Source organism: Lampetra fluviatilis, chromosome 53 (assembly GCF_964198595.1).
Source record: "Lampetra fluviatilis chromosome 53, kcLamFluv1.1, whole genome shotgun sequence".
NCBI lineage: Eukaryota > Metazoa > Chordata > Hyperoartia > Petromyzontiformes > Petromyzontidae > Lampetra > Lampetra fluviatilis.
In genome coordinates, this window is record NC_136327.1 from 4,238,595 (window position 1) to 4,252,147 (window position 13,553).

General features: G+C 50.7%; 1 protein-coding gene across 1 annotated transcript; it reads left to right on the forward strand.

Annotated features, from left to right (window-relative positions):
* The first annotated feature begins 60 nt into the window (after positions 1–60).
* LOC144949178 (guanylate-binding protein 1-like) lies at positions 61–11,331 on the forward strand. The gene is made up of 10 exons (XM_078879067.1): positions 61–342; positions 2,485–2,612; positions 3,586–3,695; positions 6,048–6,303; positions 6,910–7,087; positions 7,378–7,670; positions 8,170–8,391; positions 8,762–8,864; positions 9,171–9,274; positions 10,086–11,331. The coding sequence occupies exons 1-10, from the start codon at positions 111–113 to the stop codon at positions 10,257–10,259; spliced, it is 1,800 nt and encodes a 599-aa protein (XP_078735193.1). The 5' UTR covers positions 61–110; the 3' UTR covers positions 10,260–11,331.
* The last annotated feature ends 2,222 nt before the right edge of the window (positions 11,332–13,553 follow it).

Sequence of the window (13,553 nt, forward strand, 5' to 3'; positions counted from 1 at the left end):
GGGGGGCGCGGTTTCGTGCCAGGTAGGCGGCACCCGCGTTATTTTGCGCAAAGTCCCCACTTCTCTTCTCACTCGCGCGAAGAAGCCTCGCGTCTCAAGCTGCCGACCTCATGGCGACCTCCTCATCCTCCTTCTCCACCCCCTCCTCCTCCACCTTCTCATCCTTCGAGGCGCCGCTGCCTCTGATCGTGACGGACGGAGATGGCAAATTCGTGCTGGTGCCCGAGACGGCAGCGGCGGTGTCGCGCCTCGTCACGGGGCCCGTGGTGGTGGTGGCCGTGGTCGGGAGGTACCGCACGGGGAAGTCCTTCCTCATGAACCGCCTCGCGGGGACCAACTCCGGTACGAGACGTACTCGAGTACTCGCGGATCTCCCCTCTATTTCTCCCCCCCCCTCCACCGTCTCCTCTTATCTGCTGCCGCGAACGCTGCGTGATTGCGCTTTAACGACGTGCCGCTCTTCGGCCCGTGGACACGCGTGTGAAACTATCGGTACATCGGTGAACAAGAGCTTCACAGCTCATCGGATTCCGCCGGTATACACCCATATGCTTATTCTGATTCCGTGGGAGCCCGGGTGTCAGTAGGGACCGAGTAATGAGCGACGTGACCCTGAACCGTAATGTTGACAGCTGCCTGCCTCGCGTTAGGAACTCGCAGAGTCGAATGAGCAAACGCTACGGTGGTTTACTACACATTAGCCAACGCTACGGACCGTATAGTATCGTCGTAAATAACACTGTGCGCGCAGTCTGCGCTCCTTTCAACGGAGGAGGAACGGCAAACACTCCACGAAATCTCCCTCCCTCCCTCTGCTGAAGCCGTCTCGTCGTGCACAGCAGCAGCAAGACCTCAACACGAACGCGGGTGGTGTTGTTGTCGTTGTTGTGTGCGTCGCGTAGCGGTTCGTAGCGGTCAGCTGTGCTGTGCTGACCGCTACGAACATGGGCCGACCCGAGTTCCATTCCCGCTCGCAGGCCACCAACAACCCGGTGACGATTGTCTGAACCGGTCCCGGGACCTCCCCTAGGTCCACTCGGCCACAAACGAATACCCGGGTGCAGTGTGCAAACATCGCCACTGAGTGCCGGTCGTGGTGTTGGCCCACGCCCTCGTGTTCCGTGCCGGCCTTCGTAGGTGCTCACTAACAGCACTTGCCCCAACAGTCTGTTACAGGCTACACGGGGGGTGGGGGATCTTTGTCTTTGTGTGATTGCGTGCACGTCGGGGCCAGCGTCCCAAACTGAAACCGTGGAGTCGCTCACTTCCCCTAACCGCCGCCGCCGCTGTTTAATGCGTTGTGTGTGAGTGTGTCTGATGTTGTGTGGTGTGTGTCTTGCGTGTTGAGTTTGTGTGCTATATGTGTTCGTGTCGTGTGTGTGCCGTTTTTGTAGTCCACTGATTCTCAGAGGGGCCACTTTGGCCGATGCGACATCATCAGTGCGACACCACTTGCAACCATCGCGGGTTTGATTGACAGCAGCACGATGACGATGATGATGGTGGTGGTGGTGCTGGGGGTGTTTTTACCCTTCGCGTATTTGTATCGGGTGGCCGTACTTGTATTGAACAACACTTTCACTCTTTGTGTATTATCGATTAAAGTGTGTGTGTAGTTTGTGTGTGTGTAGTTTGTGTGTGTGGAGAGACAAAGACGGCCGGGCGTGGTGCTGGCCGGCCACCCACCCCCTCGTGTGCCGCTCTGGCCTTCATAGGTGCTGGCTAACAGCACTTGCCCCAACAGTCTGTTACATACTCTTTGGTTCCTTCGGTCAAGTCACGTAGGTATAACAAAAAAAAATTAATCACGACGTTTCGGGCGCAACACAAGCGCCCGTCATCAGGTGGGACAACCACAGCAAGAAACAATTGCTGACGTGGGCAAAAAGGGCTGCTGTAACAAGAGGCCATATAGGTAAGAGAGGGGGGGCAGGTAGGAGAGACAGAGAGGGGGGGGGTATGGGGAGTGGAGCGCTGCCCAGTGAAGAGCAGCTCGAAGGGATTAAAGGGCGAGCAACGACAACATGTCGGGGGGGGGCAGGGCTGGGAGTGGGAGGTTGAAGAGAAACTGGAGATGCGGATATGAAGGCAACACCTGTTGCAGGCTATACGGGGGATCTTTGTCTTTGCGTTGTAGCAAACTGCGCTAATCGGAGGTGCGGGGAGGGGGGAACGACACTAAACTAAACACAAAAATCAGTTCACAAAGAAATTAGTTTTTCAATCTAGATGACTTCAACGTGCACAGCTCCTGCTGTGCAACAATTCTAAATTTCTTTAAAGTTGCGCATTTTGATGTGACGTCACATTTCTCAAACACCCCCCCCCCTCATCACACATCGTCACAAATGTCTGACCCCGCCCCCCCCCCCCAGGTGCGTGACGTCATTTATGGACGGCCCCTTGTGTGTGCAACGAGCGCGACCTATTTCCATGGCCTTGACCACTCACGCGCGTCTCTGGGTTGTCACCCCGTCGCCGCAGGCTTCTCCCTGGGCTGCTCGGTGCAGTCTCACACCAAGGGCATCTGGGTCTGGCCCAGACCACATCCACTGCACCAGGACAAGTGGCTGCTGCTGCTCGACACCGAGGGCCTGGGAGACGTGGCAGGGGTCAGTGGCCGATCTCCTCGTCCGTTCTGGTGGGGGGGAGGAAAGAGTTTGGCAATGTATTTTGGAAATTATCATCGTATGCCATACTAAGAGATGTGGCCATCGTCATTGGAACCTCATTTGCCAGTAAAAAATATGATAATTGTTTTTTTACCCTTTTATCTGGCAACAAAACTGACACCTTTTTTTACAAGGAGTCATGTTTGCATAGACCACAATACCTGCAGTCATAATGCCAACAAAAAACACAACTCTGATGATGTATGCACTGTCCTTGAAGTTGATTGGTCCACACCCGAGACAGCTTTCCTTAGAGCCTAGTCTCACATGGTGTTGGACCAGATGACGCACAACTCAAAGACAATGCACCATCAGAGTATGAGAGCTCAGGGTAAGCATTTTTTTTTCATTATGACTGCAGGTATTGTGGTCTATGCAATAATGACTCCTTGTAAAAAAAGGTGTCAGTTTTGTTGCCAGATAAAAGGGTAAAAAACCAATTATCATGTTTTTTACTGGCAAATGAGGTTCCAATGGTGTAAATGCTTAGCCCCGAGCTCTTATACTCTGATGGTGCATTGTCTTTGAGTTGTGCGCCTTTTGGCGTCATCTGGTCCAACCCATGTGAGACTAGGCTCTAAGGAAAGCTGTCTCGGGTGTGGACCAATCAACTTCAAGGACAGTGCATACATTATCAGAGTTATGTTTTTTGTTTGCATTATGACTGCAGGTATTGTGGTCTATACAAAAAAAGGGGACAGTTTTGTTGCCAGATAAAAGGGTTAAAAACCAATTATCATGTGGCCATCGTGTCCAAATTGGATACCTTCAAAATAAAAAAAACGTATCCCTAGCGGTTCGCTTTGTACCCAAGGGGCTGTATACCAGTTATTGAACGTGATCAGCACGCTAGGGGCCGTTTCACGGTGATTTGTTTCAACCCTCTTCTCTTTGCGCCCCCCCCTCCCCCCAGGCCGGAAAGACGCACGACACGTGGCTCTTCGTGATGGCCATGCTGCTGAGCACCACGCTGGTCTACAACGTCGTGGGCACGCTCGACAAGGAAGGCCTCGAGCAGCTGCAGTATCCTCCCAACGCGACCGCCGCCGCCGCTGACGCAGACAATGTCCATTTGCTTTGTTGCTGTGCCAGGCAGTGCTCGACTTGATCATTGTTTTTTTACCCTTCTATCTGGCAACAAAACTGACACCTTTTTTTACAAGGAGTCATGTTTGCATAGACTGCAATACCTGTAGTCATAATGCAAACAAAAAACATAATTCTGATAATGTATGCACTGTCCTTGAAGTTGATTGGTCTACACCCGAGACAGCTTTCCTTAGAGCCTAGTCTCACATGGGTTGGACCAGATGACGCCAAAAGGCGCACAACTCAAAGACAATGCACCATCAGAGTATGAGAGCTCGGGGTAAGCATTTTACACCATTGGTACCTCATTTGCCAGTAAGTCAGTTTTGTTGCCAGATAAAAGGGTAAAAAAACAATTATCATATTTATTACTGGCAAATGAGGTTCCAATGGAGTGCTCGACTTAACGAACGGTGGGACTTGCGGACGTGTCTGAGTTGCATTCGTAAGTTGTTTAACTGCCCCGTGCATGACTTTGTTCGCTTTGCTTTCGCGTAATTTCGTTGGCGCAAGGCACTCGTTGCAAACGAGACTGTAATCCTCCCAGTGCATTGAATCATCGCGTGAGTTAAAGCAACATGGACGTTGAACTCCACTGCAGAGGCATGCTATGGCAATAGACAGATGATGATACAAATTATATTTCTTGCATCCTCAACATTGGATACCACGTGATATATATCATCACACATAGGCCTTTGTGTCTCGAGACACAATTTTTTTGCGCCTTACAAGGTCAGCTGTAGGTTTTGCAGCGCCGAGAATGACTTAGTAGGCCAATCCTTGAGTGGCAATCCTTGCCACAACAATTGCAAGTGAATGTGGTGGCAGCTCCGGAGGTGTTTGTCGCTTGTTCTTTACGTCGCTCCCTCTTGGTCTGCCAAGCAGTGTGCCTTTTCTCCTCGCCTCTCCTGAGGCCTGTTTTCATAGCCTGCTGCCAGGTGAGTTGGTGATATATATATACAAGTGTGAGGTGTCGAGGCCTAGTACCGTGCAGAGCCTCCGGCCTCGCCTAGATTGCCCACCCAGCCGAGGCTGGGTGCTGGGGCCGCTACCCCCCCCCCCCCCCGCGCTAGAATAATACTGTCTAATCGCTATAATTTTATTATCTACCGACCCTATAATAGTAATTGCACACATTGGGTGGGGGGGAGTGAAGAGGATGTGAAACTTTGATGAATTTACCTCAGAGTCGCGTGTTAATGCGTGTGCATATTTTTAACGGGAATTAAAAATGGCGTCCACCCCGCAGCGATCGTGTTGCTGCCCGTTGCCAGGGGCAACCGCCCGTTGTCAGGGGCAACCGCCCGTTGCCAGGGGCAACCGCCTTCGCGTATGCGCAACGGCGTGCTTCGTCACGTGCCGGTCGGCAAACGTAAATAAATAAATAAGGAGAAATCTCACTAAATCGATATTCGGTCCGATTTAAAGTTTAGAGACGAAAAATCGGAAATGCCTAAGTTCACCGCGGGGCCGGGGGCATGCCCAACGGCAAAATTTAATCTCGGCGAACCCCACGGTCCGAGAGCCAAATCCCCCGCAAGCGAGCGTACGCAGACGGACAGACAGACAGACAGACAAAAAATGAATTATATAGGTTAGATAAACAACAACAAAACCTCATTCAACACATTTGGCAATATATAGCCCGTGGCGTTTCGGGCAATTGCCCTTATTGAGCAAGGTAATAGTACGAGAGTAGGAAAAAGAGAGGATGGATGGGGAGGATGGATGGAATTCCAAAGGGGAGCAGTGCGAGGAAAGAAGCAGAAAGAGAAGTTTTGTGACCTGCAGTGTGGTGGGTGAGTGAGTAGTTGATTGGGTGAGTGAGTAGTTGATTGGGTGAGTGAGTAGTTTATTGGGTGAGTGAGTAGTTTATTGGGTGGGTGAGTGAGTGAGTGAGTAGTTTATTGGGTGAGTGAGTAGTTGATTGAGTGAGTGAGTAGTTGATTGGGTGAGTGAGTGTGTTGTTGGGACCTGCGGTGTCGTGATGGTTGTGGTGTCAGCTGAACACAGTGTGGACAAGACAAAGCAGCGCGTCTGTTTAGATCCAAGTCCCCAACCAATACGGGTGGAGGAATTAACGGGTGCAGTTCACGGTAACCACGGTAACCGTGGTATCAGCAGCAGCAGCAACAACAGCGATATGAGATGAGATGTAGACGAGAGAGAGACGCGAGAGTCTCCGGACACGATCCCACGCGGCATCCGCACTGCCCGGTTCCCTTAACGCACTCCTCCCCACTCCGCTCCAACTCCGCTCCACCCACTCCGCTCGCGCCACAGCTTCGTGGTGAACATGACGGACCACGTGAGGACGCGGGTGAACCAGAACGAGGACGAGCTCGGCTTGGACTTCGAGCACTACTTCCCCCCGCTGGTGATCTGCGTGCGCGACTTCACGCTGAAGCTGCTCATCGACGGAGAGCCGTGCTCGGCCGACGAGTACATGGAGCACTGCCTGCAGATGCGCAAGAAGGGCAAGACGCCGGTCTGCCGACAGTTCAACGACCAGAGGCAGCTCATCTGCGATTATTTCAAGGTAGGACGGTAGCGTGACAAGCGTAGGGAGCAGGCGGGTGCCTTGCCCCCCCCGCCACCCCCCCACCTGCTCCCTGGTTGCCAAAGCTCCGAGTTGGGCCTCCCTTGAAAACCACCACGAGATGGAGCGCCCCTAACAGCGTTAAGTGTTGGAGACCGTGAGCGGTGATGCGATGAGGCAAGAGGAGTCGCCGCGATAGGCAATAGTCCGGGTGCGACCGTGCGGGACAAATCACATGCTGGGGTCCCCAACCTGACCGATTGCTGCACCCTCTGAGCTGATAATGTCGTGACTATGCCGCTGAGCGTGCGATTATTACTGCCAGGTCGTTCCAAGTGTGTTCTTCACTTCCGTGAAACTACTTGTATGTTTAAAGAGGTTTTTTAAATATATAACGTAAATTGATTTTGTTTATTTTACCAGCGAAAGCCCACTGAGCTGGTAGCTTCTTTTTCAGAAGCGGCCTGGCCACAAATGATAGCTCAACGAAGTGGCTCATCATCGTGCGTAACATTTATAGCAGCAGACAAATAATTATATATCAGAGGGAACCCCCACCGCCCCCCACCATCACGTGGTAATCGGGGCGTGCTTCTGTTCCCGAAGGATCGGAAGTGCTTCATGTTTCCAACGCCGACGCGCCGGGAGAACTTGGAGTTCATCGAGAAACTCCCAGATGGGTGCCTCGACCCGGAGTTCCTGACGACGGCTGAGGAGTTCGCGGGCCACGTGCTGGGACGAGCCGCCATCATGCACATCGACGGCGCCATCCTCACCGGCCAATGTGAGCCGTCGCAAGGAGCACTCTTCTTAAGTCGATCGTACCACCATCAACCGGAGATTATTGAGTAGAGTGCGCGGCGTGTAAAGTTTTGAGATGAGTTGACGTAGTCGTAGCTCGCCGTGCTCGCACCGCGCGTGCTACCGCGTCTCTCTTCGTGTCTTTCTCCATGTCCCTCTCCGTGTCTCTCCACGTCTCTGTCCACGTCTCTCCGTGTCTCTCTCCGCATCTCCCCGGGACCGTCTGCATCTCTCTCCGCGTCTCTCTCCGCGTCTCTCTCCGTGCGTGCGCAGCCTTCGTGCAGCTGGCGGAGCAGTACGTGACGGCGCAGCGCAACGGCACAGTGCCCTGCATCGAGAGTGCCCTGGAGCAGGTGATCACGCTCACCAACCTGCAGGCCAAGAAGGAGGCGCTGGCGCTCTACCGCGAGAGGACGGCCATCGCCGTGACGGTGGACCAGCTGACGCCGCTCCTCACAGCGGAGGAGCTCGGCCACCTGCACCAGCAGGGCACGCGGGACGCCGTGGATTTGTTCCACGAGCGCTCGCTGCTCGACAGTAAGGGCGAGCACGAGAAAGAGCTCATGGTGAGTGGAGCCTTCAGACAAAGTGTGTGTATGCACGTATGCAAGCTGAACCTCTTTCGCACCGTACGTAGCTAACCGTGCTAATCGGAGGTGCTCACCAGAGGTGCATTTTCCAATTGCACTGCCCTTGTGTCGTAACTATGTTAACATAATTCTGGCTATCGCCTGTAATCGCCAGCGAAACGTCCTCCTCGAATTGTAAATGTTGTGGGATTACTCTCCGACACACCAGTGTGCTGGAGCAGTAACTAATCGACACGTTTTGTTCACGTGACAAAGCTTACCAATTGGCTGTCTGGTGGTAGTGAGTTTGCCGACTAATTTATATCAACGCGATGTGACCTCTACAAAAAAAAAAACTTTATTACGGAAAACATTGGTCGCGAAAGGCTACCACTACTACTACGCGTTAAACTGACTACGTGAGATTCCTTTGCCCAATTCGACATGGCCGCCGCAGTGTGACGTTTCGCGAGCTGTCACGCTTTTGTCGTCGCAGGATGCCCTGGCCAAAGAGTACCTGAAGTTGGTCAAAGAGAACAAGGAGGCCTCGGCGCTGCGGTGCGAGCGGCGCCTGCAGGAGCTGTTCGAGCCGATCCGAGTGAAGCTGCAGCAGGGGGAGGACAAGGCCTTTATGAAGCCCGGGGTTTTCCTGGAGTATGAGGGCCTCATGGAGAAGCTGAGGGATGCCTACCGCGCCACGCAAGGCCTGGGAGACGAGGTACTCATGTTTGTTGCGTATGTGCTGGTGTTGAACTTCTTTCGGCACCGTACGGAGCCAACCGTGCCAATCGGAGGTGCGGGGAAGGACAACAGATTAATCACAAAAAAGCAGTTCCAACAAAATTAGTTTACAATCTAGATGATTTGAAAGTGCATAGCTACAGTTGCTTCCTAATATCGGACGGAAGAGCATTCCAGACAGCCCGAGGAAGCGCACCTGAAAGCGCCGCGATGCGGTGACCGTAAAATCGTTGTCGCCGCTGCTGCTGCTGCTGTTGTTCAATTTTCTATTGTGCATCTCTGTCAAGGCGAGCGCCGTGACCAACTTTCGATTTTTCACCCTTGCCCGACGCCTCGTGGATCCGCAGAAGGAAAACCAGCTCGCGGTCTTTATGAAGAGCAAGGAGGAAGGGAGGCATAACCTGCTCCTGCTGGACAAGACCGTCACGCAGAGGGAGAGGGAGCGCTTCGGTGAGCCTTTGCGCTCGTTCCTTAGCGCATTCGTAGCCACGGCTCAGCTCGGGTGTGCTTCCGGCTCACGAGAAGCCGGCTCTGAGCCACGCGCTTAATCTCTGTGCCGGCTCGGAGCTGAGCCTGAGCCCCCGTGCTGTGGCTGAGCCGCCTCGGTAGTGAGCTACTGCATTTTCTCACTCTAGCCACTATCGTGAGACCCTACACTGTCTCACTACAGCCACTATAGTGAGACGCTAAAGTGGATCGCCACCAGCCGATTCACGGTTGGAACGCGCGCGTGAAATGTGTTTCTTTTTTGGACAGAAAAGGAAGCCATGGAGCTGAAGATGGAGCTCGAGAAGAAAGCACTTGAGGCGGAAAATGATCAGCAGCGAGCGCACATGCAAGCCTTCGAGGAGCAGATGAAGGTGCCAGATTCACGACCCGCGTGTACCACGTAGCGGAGTGGCTCTTATTCTTGCGCTGACGCGTCGCCTGCAATGTGTCTGCCAAGACTGGCTGAACGGTCTTCACCACCATCATCATAATCATCATCGTCGTTATCATCTTCACCATTAAATTCACCACTGTGGATGACTCAGTGGTCTCACTCGTGCCTCACAGGAAGAACGCCCTGGTTTTCAACGTGGGCGCATTTCTCTCTATTGAGTTTCGATGCTGCCCCCTTGTTCTGCATGAGTTTATTCCGGGTCGTCTGGGTTTTCCCTCCACATTTGGAGTCAACATCACGCGTCTGGAGTATTTCGATGCTATAAATGTCCACGTGATGATAAGCCACTTAGTTGAACTATCGTTTGTGGCCAGGTTGCTTCTGCAAAAATAAGCTAAATAACTTAGTGGGCCTTACCTGGTAAATAAAAAAAGTAAGTTTAATTTAAATCAAATGGTTTTTATTTCCCACACGTGTACACGCACGTCACAAAAGCCGAACCCTTTGATACTCTATACTCTTAGGTTTTTTCGGTAAAGTCACGTAGGTAAAAAATTAAATAAACATTTATAAAAGTAAAATAAAAATCACGACGTTTCGGAGGCAACACAAGCTTCCGTCTTCAGGTGGAACCGTCACAGCACGATTGCTGTATCAAGTAAAGAGCTAATTTTAATTTAATTTTTTACCTACGTGACTTTACCGGAAAAAACCTAAGAGTATGAATCCTTGCAGTCACGAAAGCTTAAAATCTAGAACCCTTTGTTGTTGTTGTTGTCCTTCTGCAGGCCAATGAAAGGGCTCGCGAAGAGAAGTGGAGACACATGGAGCTGATGACAGCGATGAAGGCGAACGCTTCCACGAGCAAACCCAACAATCCGTTCAAGCAATTCGCCAAAGCTGTGCAGCCCATGCTGACGGATCTCTTCCACCTTTTGCAATTGCGCAGTGTTCAGAAGTAATAGGAGCGCAAGGGCGTCCCCTCGATACACGGAGCAGAAAGGTTCCAGCGACGTTGCCCGTTAAAAAAAAAATAAAAGGGAGAGAAAGTCCGCAAATTCCAACTTGGATTTTCCCCGTCGACTCTCGTCGTCGTATAATTGGAGGCGCGTTCCTTCGGGAAAGCATTCCGACCCCAAGGCCTACCAAGTACCAGTAAAGCGGTACTTTAGAGTGCGGCGTTTTTACTGGTAGGAACGAAGTGGACCAGCCTACAATAGATTACATCGTCTGTCCGTCCGTCCGATGTCCGATTACGTGTAGCAACATCGCCCCCTACTGAAAACACTTGGCATGACCCTACAAAAACCTTTAGACTCTGTGAGGCTTTCCTGGCTAAACAAGTGTAACATTCCCTTATAATTCCCTCAGATAGCTTTTAATTAAAACATTTAAATTAATGAGGCTTTCCTGGCTAAACACGTGTAACCTTCCCTTATAATTCCCTGAGATAGCTTTTAATTAAAACTTTGAAATTAAATAAAAAACTCACAGCGCCCTAAAGCCTACAGCTAGGCCTAAAGCCTAGAACTAGGCCTCAAAGTCTCCCTTCGTATCGTACCCCCGCGTGTGTGAAAGGGAGTTAATGTTTAACAATGTTACATTCCCTGATGTTTTAAAATAGAAACATTTACATGTAAAGCTTTTACATTAATAATTATAACATTTAAATCATACATTAATAATTAAAACATTTAAATTAAAAATTAACTCACAGCGCCATAAAGCCTACAGCTAGGCCTAAAGCCTAGAACTAGGCCTCAAAATCTCCCTTCGGGTCGTCCGATTAGGTGTAGCAACATCGCCCCCTACTGCAAACACTTGGCAGGACCCTACAAAAACCTTTAGACTCAGTGGGGCTTTCCTGGCTAAACAAGTGTCATAATACATTATGTTTATATTCTTTGGTTATTCGTTCCTACCAGCCCACCCCGCAGGGTCCTGTTTTTGTAAAGCAAATATAATAGAACGTCGATCAATTTATGAGGAAATGATACTCAAAATAAGTCGCGAAATAAAAAAGAATGTACTGGTGGTCCAGATGTCTTGTGATGCACATTAATTCTCTAAAACAAAAAATTAATATGCAAAGGAAATAGCATTTTACGGTTGAATTTATTGGTGGGTCACAATACATCTGGACCACTGTGGTGATATGAAACGCGAGGATTTCCCCCCCTCCCTCCCCACCAAAAAAAACACATTACGATTTAGTGAGATTCACAATTCCGTCAATGCGATTACAACGTCGCGTATATCGAATCTGCACACTCGCGTGTAAGTTACGCTGCAGCGAAATTCCGTGCATCGAATTGCCGTGGAACGAGGGATTCAGCCTGCACGCCTTGAACGCCCGTCGTGCGCTTTGATGGGGATTGCGGTGACGCACCTTTGTCTATTATCACGGCGATATATAATAAGCCTTTACACTCTTATATCAGTTTAACACGTAGCAGGCTTTCGCGACCAATATTATTCAAAATGAAGGTTCTTGGGTTAGATCGCTGTAAGTATAAATGTGCCGTAGCCTTCCACCACCCGACACAGCCAATCAGTAAGGGATTTGCCACGTAAATAAAACGCCAACTAGTTACTACTTCAGCACACCGGCGTGTTGGAGAGTAAATCCACAACATTTACAATTAAATTTGAGTAGTACGACGTTTCGCAGGTAATTACATCAACCAGCATCATCGGGCAATTTGCCGGAACAGTGAAGCAATCCACCTGCGTACGGTCTTAAATAGAGCACATGCTTATTAGATATTTTAAGGGCTGTAAAACACGTGGGTAAATATAGTATACAATATAGTACGGTATTCGGGAGTATACAATGTAACATTACCATGATACCTCGCTGATCTCGTCAAGGGGCATAAACCATCACGTGAACTTCGGTCATCCTCGCAGCAGCGGTGACTTTTGGCAAACCATCGAACAAAAGGTGGTCACCGTGTCGCGCGCTTTCAGACGCGCTTCTGCGGCCGTCTGGAACGCTCTTCTGATATTATGAAGCCGCTTCAGCTTATGAACTTTCAAATTGAAAACGAATTTCTTCAAAACTGCTTTTTTGTGTTTAGTCTGTTGTCCTAAACCCGCACCTCCGATTAGTATGGTTAACTACGTACGGTGCGAAAGAAGTTGAACATACATACATACGATTATCTATAGGTCTATGAGTATATATATCTCTCTGTGGGTCTCTGGATTTACTATATGGTCCATCTTTAATGTTCCATTCATAATAATCAACGAGATGACGTTGAGCCGTTTGTTCATGTGTATAGTAGTGTAGAGTGTAGTGTACATGGGGTCACCGACTCGACCACCCCACCAACTCGCATGTACGTGGTACACGTGTGTACTCACACACACAACACCTGTATATATACACACACACAACACCTGTACACACACACACAACACCTGTATACTGATGGTGGTGGTGGGTGATGGTGTGGTGGTGCTGATGGTGGTGGTGATGATGATGGTGGTGCTGATGGTGGTGATGGTGCTGATTGATGGTGTTGGTGCTGATGATGGTGGTGATGATGATGGTGGTGCTCATGGTGGTGATGATGGTGGTGCGGGTGTGGTGCGGGTATGGTAATTATGGTGATGATGGTGGTGGTGATGGTGTTGATGGTGATGGTGTTGATGGTGGTGGTGATGGTTGTGTGGTGGTGATGATGGTGGTGTGGTGGTGGTGCTGATGGTGGTGGTGATGATGATGATGATGGTGGTGGTGCTAATGGTGGTGATGATGGTGTGGTGCGGGTGTGGTGATGGTGTGATGATGGTGGTGATGATGGTGGTGGTGTGGTGCGGGTGCGATGATGGTGGTGGTGATGGTGTTGATGGTGATGATGGTGGTGGTGTTGATGGTGGTATTTGTGGTGATGGTGGTGGTGATGGTTGTGTGGTGGTGGTGGTGATGGTGTGAGCACCGATGTAGGTCTGCACGGCACACGAGGAGGGGTAGGGGGATGTCGGTGTCTACTCGTGTGCCCGTTGTGATTATCAGAAGATGTTGTGTACCCTGCTTCTTGGCAATAAAACAGGCGGCGTTAAGATGTTTAAACACCAAAACATAAACCTTTTGCACGGAATCATCATCACGTCTGCGCACGAGTGGGACAAACGCGTGGGGGACGAAGACGAAGTCTGTAGCGGATTGCAGCCGGAGCTGTCCGCGCCTGACGACGGGAGGAGAGCGGAACAGCAGCAGTAGCAGCACGCGAGCGGTGTCAACATCA